Source organism: Heterodontus francisci, chromosome 16 (assembly GCF_036365525.1).
Source record: "Heterodontus francisci isolate sHetFra1 chromosome 16, sHetFra1.hap1, whole genome shotgun sequence".
In the NCBI taxonomy this organism is placed as follows: Eukaryota; Metazoa; Chordata; class Chondrichthyes; order Heterodontiformes; family Heterodontidae; genus Heterodontus; species Heterodontus francisci.
Window position 1 is genome coordinate 38,771,243 of NC_090386.1, and position 22,701 is coordinate 38,793,943.

Consider the following 22,701-nt stretch of genomic DNA (forward strand, 5'->3'; position numbering starts at 1 on the left):
GCAAAATACTAATTCCTATTTGACATTGAATTCCATCTGGCACTGTTTGCCGATTCCACATTATTCCCTGGCAGCTTACTTTGGTCCTCAGAATCATTTTTCATGCCTATTTTAGTGTTGTCTGCAACTTTAGACACTACTCCTTTGAGCTTTGTATCCAGTCATTGATGTACACAGTAAACAGAAGTGGACCCAGGCAGAATCCTGTGGGATATAGCTACCCACTTCAACCACTCTGCGAAACTGCCCTTGACATCTAGTGCTCTCTTTCTTAACTCAATCAATATGGATTCGATCTTAATGGAACCTAGTAGGACATTCTTACTTGATCCTGATTCCCAATGTTTTTTGGAACATTGATCCTTAATTTTTTTCTGGTATTCTCATTTTTTGATATCCATTGTCCTTTCTGCAAGAGTGTTTTTCTTGTCCAATTGTCCAATACCTCAAAGCCTCTTTCTTTCCCTATCTTCTCTGGTAATATTTTCTCATTATTTATTTCAGCTATAAACTCTGCTATTGCAACAACTTTATTTATCCTGCTGTCTCTCTTCTCTCATTTAGACTTGTCACCTCAACTTTTTGCCATATTACTTAAAATCCTCCCCCAATGCTCCACTTGCCTTCGTAAGGATGTTGGGGTGACTAGATCAAGTGTAGACCTTTTCTTGTTCCAGAATTCACTTCCGTGTCTAAAGAATGTGAACCTTTTCCTTCTGCACCAGCTATGCATTACCTTCCTAGTCATCCTCTCCGCAATCTGCCCAGTGTGTAACACAGGAAGCAATCTGGAGATTACCAGCCTTATGCTCTTGCTTTTACATATATTGTCCAACTCCTTAAGCTCCTTCTGCAAGATCTTAAAAGATACTTCTCTCTCTGTCATTGGTTCCAATGTGGACTTAGCTTTTGGCTGCTCTTCCTCCATTTTCTGGAACTTCACCGATTGTTCAGTGATGTCCTTCACCCTGGCACCAGGGGAAAAGGTACTGAACCTGAAATCCCTTTGCGCATATGCATGACCCAATTTTTCCCCATTCAAAATATACCACCTCACAATTACTGGTCAAAGTGATCAGGTATATCGACAGAAGTTCACAGCATCAGCACTGTGAACAATGCCACAGGGAATATATTTGTGCCAAAAACAATTACTTTTTCTAAGGATTCATCCCTGTTTCTTTTGAAAAATGGCATTCTTTCTTGCTCTGCCCTGAGCTTTGTTGATAATGCACTAAGGTGGTGGGAATATATACCTAGACTTCCATCAGTATTGCAATTAACCAATCACAAGATCACAGCTAGCCCTCTAACAATTTTTCCTACTCTTTGCGCTCTTCCTTTCATAAGAACATATGAAATAGGAGCAGGAGTAGGCCATTTGGCCCCTCAAGCCTGCCCCGCCATTCAATAAGATCATGGCTGATCTGTCCCAGACCTCAACTCCTTTCGGCCAGCTCCTCCTAGCCCTCAACTCCCTGATATTTCAAAAATCTATCTACCTCCTCTTTAAATACTTTCAGTGATCTAGCCTCCACAACTCTCTGGGGTAAAGAATTCCAGACATTCACTACCCTCTGAGAGAAGAAATGCCTTCGCATCTCAGTTTTAAATGAGTGTCCCCTTATTCTGTAACTATGTCCCCTAGTTTGAGATTCCCCGACTAGTGGAAACATCTTCTCAATATTTACCCTGTCAAGCCCCCTCAGAATCTTGTGCATTTCAATTAGATCATCCCTCATTCTTCTAAACTCTAATGAATAAAGGCCTAACCTGTTTAGAAGTTTTTGATAAATCAACCCCTTCATCCCAGGAATCAGCCTCGTGAATCTCTTTTGAACTGCCTCCAATGCTAGTATATCCTTTCATAAATTCGGGGACCAAATATGTACACATTACTCCAGGTGCGGCCTCACCAACACCCCGTACAATTGTATCAAGACTTCCCTATTTTTAAACTCCAACCCCCTAGCAATAAAGGCCAAAATTTCATTTGCCTCCTTAATTACTTGCTGCACCTGCATGCTAACATTTTGTGTTTCAAGCACAAGAACACCCAGATACTGCACTTTTTTGGAGTCTCTCTCCATTTAAATAATAGTCTGCCTTTAGATTCTTCCTTCCAAACTGCATGACCTCACACTTTCCTACATTAAACTCCATTTGCCACGTTTTTGCCCACTCACTCAACCTATCCATATCCCTTTGCAGATTCCTTATGTCCTCATCACAACATTCCCTCCCACCTATTTTTGTTCTGTCAGCAAATTTGGGTATATTACACTCTGCTCCCTCCTCCAAGTCATTAATATAGATATAATAAATAATTGAGGCCCGAGGACTGATCCTTGTGGCACTCTACTAGTTATATCTTTCCAACCTGAAAAAGACCCATTAATCCCGACTCTGTCTTCTGTGAGTTAACCAATCCTCAATCTATGTTAATACATTATCCCCAATACCATGAGCTCCTATCTTGTGCAATAATCTTTTATGTGGCACCTTATCAAATGCCTTCTGCCTTCCCAACATCTATTTATCCATTCCCCTGGAGCAGATGGCTGGCTACTGCTTGGAATTTCTTTTTGCAATCAAACTGTGATTCCAGGAAGTCAGGAGACCGTGGAGTGTACCTGTATCCATGCAGTTCATGTCTCTGTGGAACATGATGTTTCGCTGCATTATCTGTTAAATTTATTATTTTTGTAAATGCTCGTGGGACACATTAGGAAAGGCTTAAGTCCTGAAAAGTTCTACTTGTATAAAATGTATGGTACTCCTAGCTAAAACCACCTCAGCATTTGCACTTTATACAGTTCTTTGTGAGCTCAGTGGTTCCATGCAGTGTTACTGTACCAGCCGTCACATTGAGAACAGTAGAATCTGACATTCGATATCTAAAACATTGCCCCAGCAGGACACTGGCAATGTTGTAGTTATAAAGTGGCCATTAAAATGCATTTGTCTGTCTTTTTATTAAGTTTTAATCATTGAATAAGGATGAAACTCTCTCCAGCTATACGTTGACAAATCAAGATGCAGTTTATAAGCATTCAAAACCAGTTCATTCATAACAACTTGATAGCTTGTTATCCAGAACTCATACTACCTGTTACCTTAACCCTGAATGTAAAGTGAGAAAATACCAATTTATTTGACCAAATCCATAGTGAATGTTAATGCTGTAACTTTTGATACCAAATTATTATTTTCTTTTTGAGATCTGAGATTAAGCCAGTCTGTTCGGAGCCTTGGTGCAACGTTTGACCCCGAAATTAGTTTCTGATCTCATATTCGTGCCATCACTAAGACCACCTATTTCCAATTCCGTAACATCACCCGACTTTGCCCTTGTCTTAGCTCATCTGCTGTTAAAACCCTCATTTATGCTTTCGTTACCATCAAACTTGACTATTCCAATGCACACTTGGCTGGTCTGTCTCGTTCCATGCTCTGTAAATTTGAGGTCATCTAAAATTCTGCTGCCCTTGTCTTAACTCGCACCAAGTCCCATTCCCCTATCACCACTGTGCTCGCTGAACTACACTGGCACCCAGACAGGCGATATCTTGATTTTAAAAGTCTCATCTTTGCTTGCAAATCCCTCTATTCCCCCTCCCTATTTCTGTAATCTCTTCCAGTCCCACAATCTTCTAAGATATCTGCGCTCCTCTAATTCTAGCCTCTTGAAAATCCCCAATTTTAATCGCTCTACCATTGGTAGCTGTACCTTCAGTTACCTAGGCCGCAAGGTCTGGAATACCTTCCCTACACTTCTCTATCTCTCTTTCCTCCTTTACAACATTCCTTTAACACCTACCTTTTTGACCAAACTTTTGGTCATCTGACCTAATATCTCCTTTTGTAGCTCAGTGTCATACTTTGTTTTATAATGCTCCTGTGAAGCACCTTGGGACGTTTTAGTATATTAAAGGAGCTATATAAATATACACTGTCATTGATTTGTCCACATTTTGTAAATCTAAGCAGTAGGTTACATATGAACATACGAATTAGGAGCAGGAGTAGGCCACTCGGCCCTTCGAGCCTGCTCTGCCATTCAATAAGTTCAAGGCTGAACTGATTACTCCACATTCCACCTACCCCTGATAACCTTCCGCCCCCATAAATAAATACATTTAGTTGATTACTAAATCACAAGTTCTTTTCTTTTAAAAAGGTATTGACTTGCAAATCTTCTTAAATTGGTGTCTGTCCTTACACAAAGCGATGCTGGAAAAGGGGCTCAGTTGTAATCAAATTCAGCTATTACAATGGAAGAATTGATTAAAATGCAACTGTATAATTCCCTCAATCTTTTTTTCAGTTAAACATAATCCTTCATAAATTTCCATAATTTTTTTTTAAATAAAGGTTTAATCGAAATGGCCACTTGAAGTTTCACATTGAGCGACTGCACAGTTCTGACTCTCAGCAGAAGAAGCCCCGGCAGCAGCACATCATTCTGAATAGTGATGACGAAGCAATCGGTAAGTTACAAAACTCCAGTCCAGTATAGGTAGCCATCTTTTCAGAAATTAGCTAACAGAACTATCTTAAATATTTTTGCTTACACATTGGCGCAGTGGTTAGCACCGCAGCCTCACAGCTCCAGGGACCTGGGTTCGATTCTGGGTACTGCCAGTGCGGAGTTTGCAAGTTCTCCCTGTGTCTGCGTGGGTTTTCGCCGGGTGCTCCAGTTTCCTCCCACATCCAAAAGACTTGCAGGTGATAGGTAAATTGGCCGTTGTAAATTGCCCCTAGTGTAGGGAGGTGATAGGGAATATGGAATTACTGTAGGGTTAGTATAAATGGGTGGTTGTTGGTCGGCACAGACTCGGTGGGCCGAAGGGCCTGTTTCAGTGCTGTATCTCTAAATTAAATGTTGAGAAACAGGATCAGTAGACTCCGAACCCATTGGTATGACTGAAACATCAACATCACAAAAGAAACAGGTTATCTAGTCACTATCGCATTGCTGGATGTGGAAGCTTGTAGAGCTGAATTTAACAGCACCCCCCCCCCCCCCCCAACAGAGATGGGCTAGGAAGCAGGGGGACCCATGGAACTGAGGCAGGGGCTGGAGGGCCCGTCACACCAGGAATTAGTTGGGGGTTGGATAGGCTGAAGGCGGCCTCCCTGCCCAAAGGCGAGTTGAGGTCCTTAGGACAATTATCAGCCACTTAAGGGCCTCTTCCAGCCACTGCTGGAATTAAGTCAGCGGTGACGGGGGGGCCTCCGCCATGCAGGGAGGTTGTCCAGTAAAACAAAGTGACCTCCTTTGGGCTTGTGGGTGGCAGCGGCTTCCTCTGTGGGCAATCTGTGGCCCACAGAGAGCCCCGGTGGAAAAAGCTCCCTGAACGCCCCTCTCATCTTCCCCCACTCCCAACCATTGCTGGGACCTGCTGGAATGGCCCCGGCGACCCCGCCTCACTTACCTTGAGCCTGGGTCTCCAGAACTGGGCTTGGCTCCAAGGCCTCTTGTCGTACCAGCAGCAGTCACCACACCTGGTAGTGTGCCGATATTACTGAACTGCCGCACTCTGATTGACCAGCAGCTCTTGGAGGTGGGACCACTGTGTTTAAAGGGATGAGAATCCCGGCCCCGCTGGCTCCGCTAAACCCTGCTAGCTGTGTACAGATTGGTTGCTGTGTTACCTATATCACAACAGTGGTTGCATTTCAAAAGTACTTCATTGACTTTAAAGTGCTTTAGGATGTTTTGAGGTCTTATAAGGTGGTATATGAATGCAAGTCTTCCATTCTTTAGTGACTTTAGCTGTTTGGGCGGCACAGTGGCGCAGTGTTTAGCACCGCAGCCTCACCGCTCCAGCGACCCGGGTTCAATTCTGGGTACTGCCTGTGCGGAGTTTGCATGTTCTCCCTGTGACCGCGTGGGTTTTTGCTGGGTGCTCCGGTTTCCTCCCACAGCCAAAGACTTGCAGGTTGATAGGTAAATTGGCCATTATAAATTGCCCCTAGTATAGGTAGGTGGTCGGGAAATATAGGGAAGGTGGGGATATGGTAGGAATATGGGATTAGTGTAGGATTAGTATAAATGGGTGGTTGATGGTCGGCACAGACTCGGTGGGCCGAAGGGCCTGTTTCAGTGCTGTATCTCTAAATATAAATATAAACTCAGTAGTTGTCGCAGCCATCTCATCCCCAATGATGTCATCACTCAATGTTTAAACATAAATTTTAAATGCCATAAACATGGTATTTTAAGAATGTAATATTTCTGGTTTCTAAAAACAATAGTGACTGAATCAGAAAGATCAGATTTTTTTTAAAACTGGAAATATATAGAGTCCAATAGAAGGTCAAGGTCGCAGTTAAAGCAAAAGTTGATCAAGAGTCTCGGCCACTTTGATTGGAATGTACAAACCACTGCCGTTTACGGCAATGTAAAATTTCTTTGTTTTTCTCCAGAAGCCAATTTCAGTATCTTTTGCCCATATACCTTTTGGACCATTTTTTATCAAGTATCACATAGATTCAAGTGTTCAACTAATTGATTTAGTGAGCCGCATTCATTTTATTACCTAATGCTGCCTGATAACTGAAAATGAGATTAGCAGATTTTGCATCATGAAGGAATATATTATTTCAATGTTTTTCCTTTCTGTATTTTGATGCTGGTTACTGATAGCTGGGTAAGGTAATTTAAAAAAAAACTTCCCTGTTTAATGCAAAGTGAAATATATAATAGATAATCCACTTCTCGTGCTGATCTACTTTGAGAAGCTGAAACCCACCATAGATCTGTGATACTGGACAATAAATACTCGGGTTGTCTATGCACCTGGAAATATTGCACTACCAAAATCGGATTTAATCACTTACTCATCATACTGCTGTTTGTGGGCTGTTTTGTGCAGAAAATGGCAACCATAAGATTTCCAAACAATTTATTGTAAGGTGAAGCTATTTTAGATACGAGATGGTGCTTGAAAATAGAACTTGTAGTGCCTCTATTTTGTGCTCTGTTCACACAAGCTTGAATAAAATTGGTGCAATACTCTTAACTCCCAGTCAGTGTCTAGTACAACATGGGGGGAAAAATTCTTCAGTTTTGGGGTTTCCTGAAGATGCACAGGAGAGTTTGATGCTAACATTTTCTTTGCTTTTGTTATTCTGGAGAAAGACTTGAGGGGAGTGGTTGAAAAAGAACTGTCTTTGATTCCAGACTAAATGCTACAGTCTTATAATGGCAGATACGGAGAGTGGTTTGGGCTGCTCCTGTGTGGCCCAAACAAGGCTTCACTGTTATTCTTTCATAGGGGTATGCTAACTAATTACTAACCACAATTGTGACAGATTCAGTTGAGATAAAATTGCTGGAAAAGCTCTGGAGATCTGTCAACACCTGAATGCAGGTTAATGTTTCAGGTGGGTATCCATCAGTACTGTAGGTACCATTTCTGTAGGTTTCCTATTCTCACCACCTTGCTCCTCTGCCCTTTGACTCCATAAGAACAGAAGAAATAAGAGCAGGAGTAGGCCTTGCAGCCCCTCAAGCCTATTCTGCCATTCAATAAGATCATGGCTGATCTTCTGCCTCAACTGCACTTTGCTGTCCGATCCCCACAACCCTTGATTTCCATGCTTGGGATGTGGTTCTATAGGTCCAACACTTTACGCAAGTGATCCTATATTTGACTGTGGTTGGCATCACAACAGAGCTGAATACTGTATTTGTCTGACAGGATCATTTTTCAGACCCTAGTTGACTTTATTTCTGGTAGGACCTGGGGTATTCTTAATCTAGGGATGTTGAAGTCAGTTGTAGAACCCCTGAATGATGAGCTGTGGCTGATAGCTGTTACCTCATGCACAGGATTGAACGTGGCATCTTGTGACTGTATGTGGCGTAGTTACTCATAGTTTAAATTTACTGAGCCATGCAGGGTGCCCTGCATGCTGTCTTCCAAATGTTGCTCTACGTTTTCTCTCTCAATTTTAGAAGCTCAGATATTCTTTATAAAAGGACTAATATCTGATTGAGAGTTCTGTGTTTACTGGAGAAAACTCTTTGTATCACTGTGCAGCTCTACAGACAGATGAAACTGTTATTTCACCAGACCAATTCCAGACATTGGCACCGGACCACATCATAGTAGCCCAGGAGCAGCCCATTTCTGACCAGGTAGGTGGCACGCTATGTTCACTACCCTGAGACTGTAATAAATGCTACTGTCCCCTTTAGACTGTGGTTTTTTTTTTCAGTTCCTCTGTCTTTTTCCTACCAAGTTTGACATCTTTTTCTTACCCCACTCCACCACCCCTTCCCATTCAGGATGAGACAACGTACATACAACACATAACATCTGATGGACAGACCGTGCAACACTTAGTTACAGCAGATAACCAGGTAACATTTGAGCAACTTGCTATTCCCACTTTTTATATATACTTTTCCCACTTCTACCTGGTACATTACCCAATTTTAGTCAGTTAAACTCCAGCATTGTTAAGGGGGTCCCTGAACTTTGGTATAAGAACATATGAATTAGGCCACTCAGCCCTTCGAGCCTACTCCGCCATTCAACAAGATCATGGCTGATCTGATTGTAACCTCAACTCCACATTCCCACGTACCCCTATGTAAGCAATACTGACCAGTAATAAGATTCTTCCTTTACATATAAAATACACATAGCTGTAATTTAGTTACAATACAGTGTGCTAGCATTTTAATGGAATTGGTTTCAGTAGTGTAGTTGGAGCTCCATAGAGTGGGAGGATGAGGGAATGCAAATCTGAAATCTGTTTTATTTAATATCATAGGAATGATTATACTATATACAGTTTGTTATTGAGGTTTGTGAGGGTACTATTTTCAATTGTTCACTGCAGATTTAGCTTCTTCACGAATCCACATTCAAATGTCAGACTGGCTTTTAGAGATAACAGATGAACATGGCACTTGAATCTGTGAAATCTGACTGGTCCACACAGTGCACTAAAGGGCTCCAAAAAGTGAGGTGTTCATATACAGGCAGCATCGAATGGTATTCATGACCTTTGCTGTTCACTCGATCAAGGAAGATATCATTGAGAACCCGTTTAGTGATAGAGCGAATTGCAGGCATGCAAGTGTATCAGTTATTTTAGCCAACAAGGTGTTGTCATGTCTTTTGATTGACAGCTCTGTGATTTTGAGCAATTCTGTTCTTCCTATTAAATTGTCATGATGGTGTGCCCATGACTACCCCATCTGGTATGCTCAACCTGGCGTGCATGTTTTGCATTACGGACTGTTAGTAATTTTAGATCTGCCACAGATAAATGCTCACATACAGTGATGTCAGTCATTCCTTTAAGCAATCTAGTTGCCTACCTCCTTACCAGAGTTGACTCCCACTGTCCAGTATCTGCTGGCGCGATAGCAGGACCTGGGAGTATGACAAAGAAACTGCTCAATGATCATTAATGGATCTCAGTGGTTTAAGCATATGTACTTTAATCTCTCCAAAGGTGGACCACGTTAACACTAGGTGAGACGTTGTTCAGTTCATTTTGCAAACTTCTTTATTGATTAAAATTATAAAATGGCGAGTTCAACTTTGGTTCACATACTGCTACAAGAATTGCGAACACTTTGGTGGGCCCTTTACTTAACGTAAAACCACAAACTCTCCATGAACAGGGCAGAGGTTCTACACTTGCAGCCTGACGACTTTCTGGAGTCTGTCCTGATTTTTTGTTTTTTAAAAATCCCTCTCCGTGATACACGAAGATCAAAACACTCATGTCATTTCCAATGAACAAATTACAGTGCCAAGAGTATTCTGGGAAGCATAACTTAACCAGATACTGTGCGTACAAGGTCACACCTCAAATCACATGCTCACTTATGGGAGGGGTCTTTGACATTGAGCACATGACAATATCTGGGGGCAGCAGCAAGATCACACTTGAGAGTCCTTGTACACAAAGAGTCTGCAAAAGGATGTAGATAGGTTAAGTGAGTGGGTAAAAATTTGGCATATGGAGTATAATGTGGGAAAATGGGAGGTTGTCCACTTTGGTGGGAAGAATACAAAAGCAGAATATTATTTAAGTGGAGAGAAACTGCAAAATGCTGCAGTACAGATGGATCTGGGTTTCCTTGTACATGAATCACAGTTAGCATGCAGGTACAGTAAGTAATTAGAAGACAAATGGAATGTTGGCCTTTATTGCAAGGTGGAGTAAAACTTAGGATTACTTAGGAAATACTGCACAGAAACAGGCCATTTGGCCCAACCAGTCCATGCTGGCATTCGTGCTCCACTCGAGCCTCCTCCAGTCTTTACTCCTCTAAATCGATCATCGTAACTCTCTATTCCCTTCCCTCTCATATGCTGGTGTAGCTTCCCCTTAAATGCATCTATACTATTTGCATCAACCACTATCTGTGGGAGCGAGTTCCAAATTTTCATCACTCTTTGGGGAAAGAGGTTTCTTCTGAATTCCCCATTGGACAACCTGGTGACTATCTCATATTGATGGCCTCTAGTTATGCTCTTCCCCACATTTTCTCTGTATCCACGCTATCAAAACCTTTAATAATTTGAAAGACCTCAATAAGGTCACCCTCAGGCTACTTTTTTTCAAATGAAAAGAGACCCAGCCTGTTCATTCTTTCCTGATATGTATACCCACACATTTCTGGTATCATCCTTTTAAATCTTCTCTGCACCCTCTCCAGTGCCTCTGTGTCCTTTTTATAATATGGCAATCAGAACTGCACGAGGTACTGTTAAGTGTGGTCTAACCAAGGTTTGATAAAGGTTTAGCATAACTTCCCTACTTTTCAATTCTATCCTTCTCGAAATAAAGCCTAATAATTAATGGATGGAGTATAAAAGGAGAGAAGTCTTGGTACAACTGTACAGGGCATTGGTGAGACCACATCTGGAGTACTGCATACTGTTTTGGCCTCCTTGTTTAAGGAGAGGATATATTTGCATTGGAGGCAGTTCAGAGAAGGTTCACTAGGTTGATTCCTCGGATGAAGGCATTGTCTTATGAGGAAAGGTTAGGTCTATACTCATGGGAGTTTAGAAAAATAAGAGTTAATTTTCTTGAAGCATATAAGATTCTTAGGGGGCTTGACAGGGTAGATGTTGACAGGATGTTTCTGCTTGTGAGAGAATCTAGAACTTGGAGGCACAGTTTCAAAATAAGGGGTCTCATTTACGGTGGAGATGAGGAGGAATTCCTCTGAGGGTTGTTAATCTTTGGAATTCTGTACCCCAGAGAGCATTGGAGGCTGGATCATTGAATATAGTCCAGGCTGAATTAGACAGAGTTTTGATCTACAAGGGTGTCGGGGATTATGGGGGCAGGCAGGAAAGTGGAACTAAGGCCACAAACAGATCAGCCATTATCTTACTGAAAGGCGGAGCGGGCTCAAAGGGACTAAATGGTCTACTCCTGCTCCTATTTCTTATGTTCTTACTGATCTGTGTCTGGAACGGTGCTCCGTCGAACCTAGATCTCTGCACAAGTGTGGAAAAGAAAAATTGGAGGGAGGGTAGCCAGGTTCTGATTTTGTGCATGTTTATGGAACAGACGTCAGTGGAAAAGAAAATCGGGTGAGCTGTAGAACAGGTTGCCGATTCGCTATCACCTGTTTTTGCGCAGAGATAAAAGGAAAAATGACCCCCATTCTTCTGTGAAAGGAAAGACCTTAGCTCTGTATTTTGAAATATTTTGGTGGCATTAAATACTCCTTGAAGTATTGTTCATTGACAACAGATCTATGGTGCAATTGAGATTCTCAGAAGAAGGGTCATTGACCTGAAACGTTAACTCTGCTTCTCTCTCCACAGATGCTGCCAGACATGCTGAGTATTTCCAGCATTTCTTGTTTTTATTTCAGATTTTCAGCATCTGCAGTATTTTGCTTTTATAATATGAGATTCTCAGAGTATGTCTGGGGGTGGTTGCAGATCAGCACCATCTTAAACTATCTTATGCTGCATGCCTTCCAGAGATTATAGAAAACTGGGTTTTAAAGTTTGGTTTCAAAATAAAATTTTGCACTTATTAATGGTTCAAGAAGGTCTTGCATTTTGTAGTGATAACTGGATAGTTTTTTTTCTTCAGATTTGTGTTCTTTCCTAAATCTTATGACACACTTTTTCTCTCTGAAGGTGCAATACATAATTTCGCAGGAAGGCGTCCAACACCTTGTTCCACAGGAGTATGTAGTTGTCCCTGAAGGTCATCACATTCAGGTAGGTGCCAGTTTAGTGTGATTATGCAGTGGGAGATCATTCGGAACAGACACAGAACTAAAAGAGTGCTAAGATGCTATGGCATGGAGCAATGGGAAATAAGTATACTTATTGTATGATCGCTTTAAGAGTGAGGTCCCTTTAATAACTCAGTTTGCTAATGAGCTAAGTACCAGGACATAGAGTTACGAGCCAGGTGGGAGGAGTGCGCTGTTAATTCAGTCCCACTTCTCCACAGGTCACAACATATATTCACATTTTCCCACTTACCGAAACCGCTAATCAGATGCTCTATTTTTCCCCCAGAATAATAAAGCACACCAACTAGGTTTCTTTACTAAACAACAAAATTATTTGTTTATCATACCCCAAGTCTTAACCAATAATAAAGTAAACATACACGCGAATTGAAATATTAAAGCCCCTTATTTTTATCCTAGACCTCACACAAACGTTCACATACACAACCCGTTAACCAGGGAAAAAAAGGGATTTTTGTTTACAGCTGTACACAAAAGTAGAAGGAATTTAAAAAAACACCCACTTAAGCTTAAAAGAAGGTACAGAATGAAGTCCTTTGTTTTGGCGAGGTGTGCTAAAGGCGAATAGAGGCTGCCATGAGGAATCTTCCTAGAACAGTTCTTTCCAGGCGATGTTGATGGTCTGTTTGGGTAGGCTTTCAAAGAGATTCAGCACAGAAGGCTTCACATAAGCCTTACATCAGGTGTGCAGCAACAAACGTTTTAATTCTCTCGTATTCAATGCAAAGTTCCTTCGAAGATGCAAGGTTTCTGCAAACAATCAGAATTTCTTCAAATACAGGAGGCAACAGGAAAAACACTTCACACAGGATTTGCTTTAAAGAAGCAGGGATTCTTCAAAGAGAGAAAGATATTAGCTGTCTGGATTTTCTTCTGTTCTCCTGGCAGATCAGGAAGCAAACTTCCTTCTGTTCTTAGCCAAAAAACCACTGGTTTTTTTTAACAGTTCAAACTGAAACTAAAACCTTTCCACAGGCAAGTCGTAGGACAACCATAAATCTTGGTGTGTCAGTCCCCAAATAAACATCCTTTTCAGAGTCACAAGAACAAACCGCCTGCTGGGTTATTTGCAAACAGATGCTTTCCAGTAAAATTTGTTTACTGGTCAACCTTTTATTGATCTTCCTTTTATGAAAAACACCCGAAGTTCAGCTTCTTCAAAATTCAAGCATCGATGGAATCTTTTTCAGTTTTTAAAATATAGATTCTCAAGTTTTAACAAAAAATGGAAACTCTTGTAATTGTAGTCATGTGACTAGAAGCCACCGTCTCTCTGCACTGTAACACCCTGGACAAAGGTTCTGTATATAGTTTTTTCTGTATTGTATATACCAGTTTAGCTGCTAATAAACCTTCCAGAGCTCTTCAAGGAACTGGAATCCATGTACCTGATTGTGTTACTTAAGATAACACAAAGAAACGCGTGACATGGTGACAGCGTTGGTGGAAAAACAAGATATAAGCTTGAAAACCATGGGTAAAACAGCAAACAAGTGAAGAAACTTTAAAACCAATACCTGAAAAGAGTGACTCTCTGACTCTAAAGCCATGTACCTTAGAAGTCTGAGAAAATTGCCATCACGCCATCCTGACTTGGAACTAGATCGCCGTTCCTTCACTGTCGCTGGGTCAAAATCCTGGAACTCCCTTCCTAACAGCACTGTGGGTGTACCTACCTCACATGGATTGCAGCGGTTCAAGAAGACAGCTCACCATCACCTTCTCGAGGGCAATTAGGGATGGGCAATAAATGCTGGCCTAGTCAGCGACGCCCACATCCCATGAATGGATAAAAAAGCTCCATAGAATGAAAGCGTGGCTGAAAAGCAAGCGATCAGGTGAGTCATTGCGCCGATGATTGAGAAATCCCAGTTTTTAAAAAAAACTTTGAAGAATTTTTAAAAATTAATTTTCTAAAGGCTCCATGTGAGCAAGCGAAAAAAGGGAAAACCCTGACAAGCGTGCGAACTGGTTAAAAAGTCTGATAGTGGGGGGGAAAAAAATCATGGGAAACCCCCAACACAGCAGAGTCTCCATTAAAGCAATCAAGCTGAAAAAAATTGTTAAACCGGTCAGGTGTGAAGAAGATAAATAAACTCTAGCCACAAAAAAAGCAAATAGGCAGTTCACGCGTTTTCCAATCGAACGACTGTGTAAACATACAAGCAAAGTGTTGAAAGAGAAAAAAAAACAGAACACTGTCAAGCACCTGTTACACTCCGTCAAAGCAGCTAGCCTGGTAAAAAGAATTTCTTAAAGAGGGAGCAATGCAGAATTAATAGAACAAATTTTAAAACCAGTTTCAAGCCACAAATAGAAAATTCATAATAAGTGCCGTGCTGAAGGTGCACACACAGCTGAACAAAGTTAAATATAGAGCAGAAAGCAAAAGAATGGCAGAAGGATGGAAATCAAAATTCCCAGCATGAACTGGAAGGCCATTGATATCCGATCTGAGTTTAAACATTTTAAACGAAGAATCCACTTATGCTTCATAGCCCAAGCATTTTTAAAAAATTCATTCATGGGATGTCAGCTTCGCTGGCTAGGCCAGCATTTATTGCCCATTCCTAATTGCCCTTGAGAAGGTGGTGGTGAACTGCCTTCTTGAACCGCTTCAGTCCATGGGAGGTAGGTACACCCACAGTGCTGTTAGGAAGGGAGTTCCAGGATTTTGACCCAGCGACAGTGAAGGAATGGCGATATATTTCCAAGTCAGGATGGTGTGTGACTTGGAGGGGAACTTGCAGGTGGTGGTGTTCCCATGCATTTGCTGCCCTTGTCCTTCTAGTTGGTAGAGGTCGCGGGTTTGGAAGGTGCTGTCTAAGGAGCCTTGGTGCGTTGTTGCAGTGCATCTTGTAGATGGTACACACTGCTGCCACTGAGCGTCGGTGGTGGAGGGAGTGAATGTTTGTAAATGGGGTGCCAATCAAGCGGGCTGCTTTGTCCTGGATGGTGTCGAGCTTCTTGAGTGTTGTTGGAGCTGCACCCATCCAGGCAAGTGGAGAGTATACCATCACACTCCTGACTTGTGCCTTGTGGATGGTGGACAGGCTTTGGAGAGTCAGTAAGTGAGTTACTTGCCTCAGGATTCCTAGCCTCTGACCTGCTCTTGTAGCCATGGTATTTATATGGCTAGTCCAGTTCAGTTTCTGGTCAATGGTAGCCCCTAGGATGTGGTTAGTGTGGGATTCAGCAATGGTAATGCCATTAAATGTCAAGGGGAGATGGTTAGATTCTCTCTTGGAGATGGTCATTGTCTGCACTTGTGTGGCGTGAATGTTACTTGCCACTTATCAGCCCAAGCCTGGATATTGTCCAAGTCTTGCAGCATTTCTGCACGGACTGCTTCAGTATCTGAGGAGTCACAGATGGTGCTGAACATTGTGCAATTGTCAGCGAACATCCCCACTTCTGACCTTATGATTGAAGGAAGGTCATTGATGAAGCAGCTGAAGATGGTTGGGCCTAGGACACTACCCTGAGGAACTCCTGCAGTGCTGTCCTGGAGCTGAGATGATTGACCTCCAACAATCACAACCATCTTTGCGCTAGGTATGACTCCAACCAGCAGAGAGTTTTCCACCTGATTCCCATTGACTTCAGTTTTGCTAGGGTTCCTTGATGCCATACTCGGTCAAATGCTGCCTTGATGTCAAGGTTGCAGAACCAGAGAAGCAGGCTGTGAAAATACTGATAGCAGTTGGAAATGAGGGGTTATACAAAATAGTGGGCTGAATTTTACTGTGGGACGTGGCGGTGGGGGGGCCTGGAAAATATCTCCGGAAGAGGCCTGCCACAGGCCTCAACGCCGGGAAGGCCCTGCCCCATATTCCCAGCAGCGGCCAGGCCTCATGACAGCACCCCCACAGCTTGGCAACGGGAACCTAATTAAAATATGTTAATGAATTCAAATAAGATGAATAAACACTTACCTGTTCACAATGGCTGTCCCATGCCGATATTCCGGCTGGCTGGCTGCCAGAACTCCCGCGTCTTCAGATTGAGACGGAACACTGGTGGGGAGGTGGGGTGGGTGGTGGGCAAGAGTGATATTTTCAGGATGGGGGGGAGCGGGGAAAACTCTTACTATTGGTTGAGAGGATGGTGGGAAGGGATTGAAGGTCAAAGATATTGAAGTTTGGGTGGGAAGTTCGGGATCGGTAAAAAGGCTTTTTTAGGGGGAAGGAAAATAAATAAATTGTTTGGTCGTTGTGGGGGTGGGAGAAGGGCTTCGGTCTTTCATTGAATTTTTAAATTTAACTGCAACTTGCAATTTACTTAAATTTAAATGACTAGTAAGGGCTTGAAGCCCTTTAAAAATGGCGCCTGCACGGTGGCGCCAGATGCTGTTGCCGGGGACAGAGACACCACCTCCTCAATGTCATGGGGGAAGGGTAGTCCACCCCTCTATGTAAATGAGCCGCCGTGCCAAATATCGTGGTGGCTGTGCGGCGTCCATCTCATGCAGGCGCCGCGCCGTTCTGAAATCTCGCTGACGAGATCGTAAGTAAACTTTAAAAATTCAGCCCCATACATCTGGCTTACTTGAAGAGGCCCAGAGAGATCCCACAAAGATTTGGAAAGTGGTTGAAGATCAGCTTCGGGTAAGAGTGAATATTAAAACTCATCGCCTAGAATTTATGTCCGACAGGCAACAGCCACAGGAATCAGTCGATCAATTCGTCAGTAGATGTAGTAGTAAGGGCAATGAAGGCGATTTTTCAGAAACTGAGCTGTTGGAGCGAATAATGGAGCTGGTGATTTGTCTCAACACCTATTGAAGCGTTTCAGAATGACCTCTGGAGGAAAAATAAAGGTCATTGCTAGAAGATGGCAGGAAATAAGAAGCGATTGTAGCTGGACAACAGCATCTGCAAACACTTGGCGCAACCGATAGTATCGGCACGGTAACCAGGTCACAAAAAGCAAACAACAAGCTGTGCGGTAAGTGTGGTTTGTCCTACTCACCACAAAGTTGTCCTGCATTTCAAGATCTGTGCAAGGTGTGCATTGCAAGAGGGCCCGCCTGTGCAAAAAATCTCCAAAGACGCAGCCAGAAGTCACAGTAGGACAGAAACAAACAGAAGACAGGCAGAGCAACATAGCAACAGCAGCAAGGAGAGCACCAGAGACCTGCATTGACGCAAGCTGAAACAGTCCACAGCGAAATAGACCTGAGACAAGACTCTGGAGCAATTCTCAGTCAGAAGACGAGCAGGCGTTTCACATTGTGAACGTGACACATTGTGTTGATGAAGTCAAACAACTGGAAGCTTTTGCTACTATTGACATCATGTGCCCAAAGAAAGTTGGCAAACACATGCTTAGGACTAAGATTGACCTGGGAGCTGGTGCAAATATCCTACCAGTCCGAATCCTGAAGGATATGTACCGGTGCCATTGAAAATTAATGATACAACCAACAACTGCAAAGTTAACTGCAAACAATGGGTCACCCATCCCTTGCAGTGGCACACTATGGCAAGTTGGCATGGAAACCACAAATATGTAACCTGGTGGACACAAGGACCAGCAGTGGCAGGACTACCAGCATGTAAGCACCTCAACATCATGACTATCCACGAGATCACTAAGGTACCCATTGAAGCAGAAGAGACCAAGGATACCCACATTGAGTCAGTCCAGGATTTAGAACAAATGTACCTGGACAGTTTTGACGTCATAGGAGATTTCAAAGGTGATGCCGTACTGCACTTTGGAGAAGATGCAATTCCATCAGTCGATCCTCCCAGAAAGTGCAGCGTGCACATACAAGAAAAGCTTAAACAAGAGAAATTCCGGATCAGGATTGTTGATCTGGAAGCCGAACTGCAAACACTGCGCAACATAAGGGAGGAAGAGAAATACCTGGACACTTTGTTCCGGAAGACGGTCACACCTCTTAGTACAGGGTCATTTGTTTTGGCCAGCTGTGAGGGACAAGGGGATTTGACTGAGTGGGGCAGGTAAAGGGACCGAGCAGACAGTAGTGGAGGAGCCTCAGACTTTGCAATTGTCAAACAGGTTTGAGGTGCTCTCAACCTGTGTAGACAAAAGCGAGGTCTGCAAGGTGGATAAGCAGACTGGCCATGGTGCTGTGGTACAGGAAGCCATTCAAGTGGGGGGACAAAAAGGAATGTAATGGGATTAGAGGATAGTATAGTGAGGGGGATTGACACTGTTGTGTGCAGCCCGAGAGTGAATGTCCAGAAGGCTGTGCTGCCAACTTGGTGCCGGGGTTTGGGACATCTGCTCAGGGTTAGACAGGAATTTGGAAAGGGAGGGGAGAATGCAGTTGTCATGGTTTAGGTAGGTACCAACGACGTAGGTAGGACTAGGAAAGAGGTTCTGCTTAGACAGTATGAAGAGCTAGGCACCAAACTGAAGAGCAGAACCTCAAGGGTAATAATCTCTGGATTATTACCTGAGCCACGTGCCAATTGGCAGAGGAACATAAGATTAGTGAAATGAATATGTGACTCAAAGACTGGTGTGGGAGAGGTGGGTTTCGGTTCGTGGGGGACTGGCACCAGTACTGGGGAAAGTGGGGGCTGTACCATTTGGATAGTCTGCACCTGAACTGTGCTGGGATCAGTGCTCTAGCAAACCATATAACTAGGGAAGTAGAGACGGCTTTCAAATAAACAGGGGGTGGGGGTTGAGAGTGAGGAATCAGGCTTGTGTAGATGTAGGAAATCGAGGGGTAGAGTCAAGGCAAGAGAGCAGGATAGTAATATGGGAAATGGTCAGAGAATGGCAGTAAGGGACAGAGAGAAAAAACCTAAGACTGCACCAATAGTCAAGACTGGATGTTACAAAGATAACAAAAAGACAAAACTAAAGGCTCTTATCTGAATGCACATAGCATTCATAACTAGATGAACTGATAGCGCACATTGAAGTAAATAAATATGATCTGATAGGCATTACGGAGACGTGGCTGCAGGATGACCAGGATTCGGTCCTGAATATTGAGAGTTCTATGACATTCAAGAAAAATAGGAAGCTAGGTAAAGGTGGAGGGGAGCACTGTTAATCAAGGATTGCATTGATGCAATAGTTAGAGATGACCTTGGTTCAGGAGATCAGGATGTAGAATCAATTTGGTTGGAGATAAGGAATGGTAGGGGAAAGAAGTCACCAGTGGGAGTGGTCTACAGGCTCCCTAACCATAACCACAATGTAGGACGAAGTATACAAGAAGAAATATTGGGTGCTTGTGAAAAAGGTACGGTAATAGTAGCCTGGATGAGGAGTTCATAGAATGCTTTTGAGATAGTTTCTTAGAGCAGCTCATTCTGGAACCAACCAGAGAGCAGGTTATATTAGACTTGGTGTTGTGCAATGTGACTGGATTAATTAATGACCTCAGAGTAAAGGCACCTTTAGGCAGCAGCGACCATAATATGATTGAATTTTACATCCAATTTGAAAGAGAGAACAGTGGGTCCAGTGTTTTAAACATAAATAAGGGCAATTATGTGGGCATGAAAGCTGAGCTTGCTGAAGTGAACTGGGTTACTAGGCTAGGAGATTGATCAATAGAGAAGCAGTAGCAGGCATTTAAGGGAATATTTCAGAATACTCAGAATAAGTATATTCCTACTATAAAGAAAAATTCTAAGGTGAGGACCCACTATCTGTGGTTAACTAAAGAAGTTCAGAAAAGCATCAAACTTTAGGAAAAGGAATATAATTGCACAAAGATGAATGGCAGGTCAGATGATTGATCAGAATATAAAGAATGGCAGAAAATGACTTAAAGGTTAATCAGGAGAAAGAAATGAGAGTATGAGAGGAAGTTAACCAGAAATATAAAAACAGATAGCAAGAGTTTCTACAGGTATTTAAAATGGAAAAGAGTAAGTAAAGTGAGTGTTGGTCCTCCAGAGAGTGAGAATGGGGAGTTAATAGTAGATAATAAGAAAATGGCAGATGAAATGAACAAATATTTTGCTTCTGTCTTCACTGTAGAGGATACAAAAAACATTCCAGTAACGGCTGTAAACCAAGAGGTGGAAGGAAGAGAGGAATTTGGTGAAATTACAATCACCAGGGAAGCGGTACTGAGAAAACTGATGGAGCTGCGGGCTGACAAGTCCCCAGGTCCTGATAACTTCATCCTAGGGTCTTAAAAGAGGTGGCTAATGAGGTAGTAGATGCATTGGTGTTCATTTTTCAAAATTCGCTAAATTCTAGAAAGGTTCCATCAGACTGGAAAGTAGCAAATATAACCCCTCTATTCAAGAAGGGGCGGGGAGGCAGAAAACAGGCCAGTTAGCTTGATGTCTTTGGTGGGGAAGGTGTTAGAATCGATCAAGGAGGTTCTCGGGCACAATTGGGAATAGTCAGCATGATTTTGTGAAAGGGAAATCATGTTTAACCAATTTATTGGAATTCTTTTGAAGGGGTAACATGCGCTGTGGATAAAGGGGAGCCCGTTGACGTACCGTACTTGAATTTCCAGAAGGTATTTGACAAGGTGCTACATAAAATGGTATTGCACAAAGTAGGAGCTCATGGTGTAGTGGGTAACATATTAGCATGGATAGAAGATTGGCTGGCTGGCAGAAAACAGAGTTTGCATAAATGGGACCTTTTCTGTTTGGCAGGATGTGATGAGTGGAGTTCCACAGGGGTCTGTGCTGGGGCCTCAACTTTTTACAATTTATATCAATGACTTAGATGAGGGGAGTGATGGCATGGTAGCTAAATTTGCAGATGACACAAAAATAGGTAGGAAAGTATGTTGTGAAGAGGACATAAGGAGGTTGAGTGAGTAGGCGAAAATCTGGCAGATGGAGCATAATGTGGGAAAATGTGAAGTTGTTCACTTTGGCAGGAAGAATAAAAAAAAGCAGAGTATTACTTACACGGAGAACTACTGCAGAATTCCAGGGTGCAGAGGGATCTAGGTGTTCTAGTGCATGAGTCACAAAAAGTTAGTAAGCAGGTACAACAAGTAATAAAGAAGGCTAATGGAATGCTATCCTTTGTTACAAGAGGAATTGAAAATAAATGTAAGGATGTTATGCTTCGGTTATACAGGGCATTGGTGAGATCGCATCTCGAATGCTGTGGGCAGTTTTGCTCTCATTTAAGGAAGGATGTAAATGTGTTCAAGGTGGTTCAGAGGAGCTTTACTAGACTGATACCTGGAATGAGCAGGTTGTCTTCTAAGGAATGGTTGGACAGACTGGGCTTGTTTTCACTGGAGTTTAGAAGAGTGAGGGGAGACTTGATTGAAATATATAAGATTCTGAATGGTCTTGACAAGGTTCCTCCTGTGGGTCAGTCCAAAACTAGGGAGCACAGTTTAAAATTAGGGGTCGCCCTTGTAGGACAGAGATGAGGAGAATTTTATTCTCTGAGGGTTGTGCGACTTTGGAACTCTCGCCCTGAGAAGGTGGTGGAGGCAGGGTTATTGAATATTTTTAAGGCTGAGGTAGATAGTTGCTTGTTGGGCAAGGGAAACAGGTTATCGGAGATAGATGAGCGTGTGGAATTCGAGGCACAAACAGATCAGCCATGGTCTTATTGAATGGTGGAGCAGGCTCGAAGGGCTGCATGGCCTACTTCTGCTCCTAATTCATATGTTCGTATGAGTTGGATGACATGGAACGCAATGGCATCATCCATTTCGTGCATCATCACGTACTAAAGAAGGATTAAGCAATCAGGGTATGTCTAGATCTGAGGCATATAATCCTCTCCCTTAAGAGATGCCCCCACAAGATTCCAACACTAGAGGAATTGAATCCCAAGTTCACAGGAGCCAGATTCTTCAAGTTAGATGCTAAACATGGATATTGGTCATCTAGCTAAGGAATGTCGGGAAGTCACCACCGTCGGCACCATTTGGAAGATACTGCTTCCAGAGACTACCCTTCGGATTATCTGTCAGTCAAGATCTGTTTCAGCAGCATATGGACAGAATTGTAGAAAACGTGCCTGGATGTCTGTGCATTGCTGATGATATTGCGGTAATGGGCAAAACCAAAGAAGAGCATGATTGAAATCTTCACTCACTGATGGCGGTAGCTCGTTGCGAAGGGCTCGTTGTTAACAGCAAGAAGTGCCAGATGAATGTAAGTCAGATCAATGTCTTTTGCTGCATCTGAACCTGTCCTGACCCAGGCAAAATCAAAGATGTAAGGCATATGCCTACTTCACAAGACAAAGAAGATCTACAGAGGTGGCTTGGATTTTTCAACTTCTTGGCACCATACATTCCAAATTTTTCTGACAAAGCATCATCACAGAGAGCTCTTAAAGAAAGACGTACCATATGTATGGCAGGAGGACCATCAACATATGTTTGAGTCTCTCAAACAAGCATCGTCAGCAGAAACCTGAACCCTGCAGAACTATGATCCAAGGAGGAAGACAATCCTGGAAGTCGACGGCTCACCGGGCTAGGAGCATGC

General features: G+C 42.8%; 1 protein-coding gene across 1 annotated transcript in view; it reads left to right on the plus strand.

Moving 5' to 3' along the window:
• The window catches only part of LOC137378261 (zinc finger protein 335-like), a 158,847-nt gene that overhangs the window by 121,285 nt on the left and 14,861 nt on the right, over nt 1–22,701 (plus strand). Inside the window, exons 36-39 of the mRNA XM_068048502.1 lie at nt 4,375–4,490; nt 8,052–8,149; nt 8,300–8,374; nt 12,147–12,230. Of these exons, the coding sequence (XP_067904603.1) occupies nt 4,375–4,490; nt 8,052–8,149; nt 8,300–8,374; nt 12,147–12,230 (373 nt within the window). The remainder of the gene's footprint in view (nt 1–4,374; nt 4,491–8,051; nt 8,150–8,299; nt 8,375–12,146; nt 12,231–22,701) is intronic.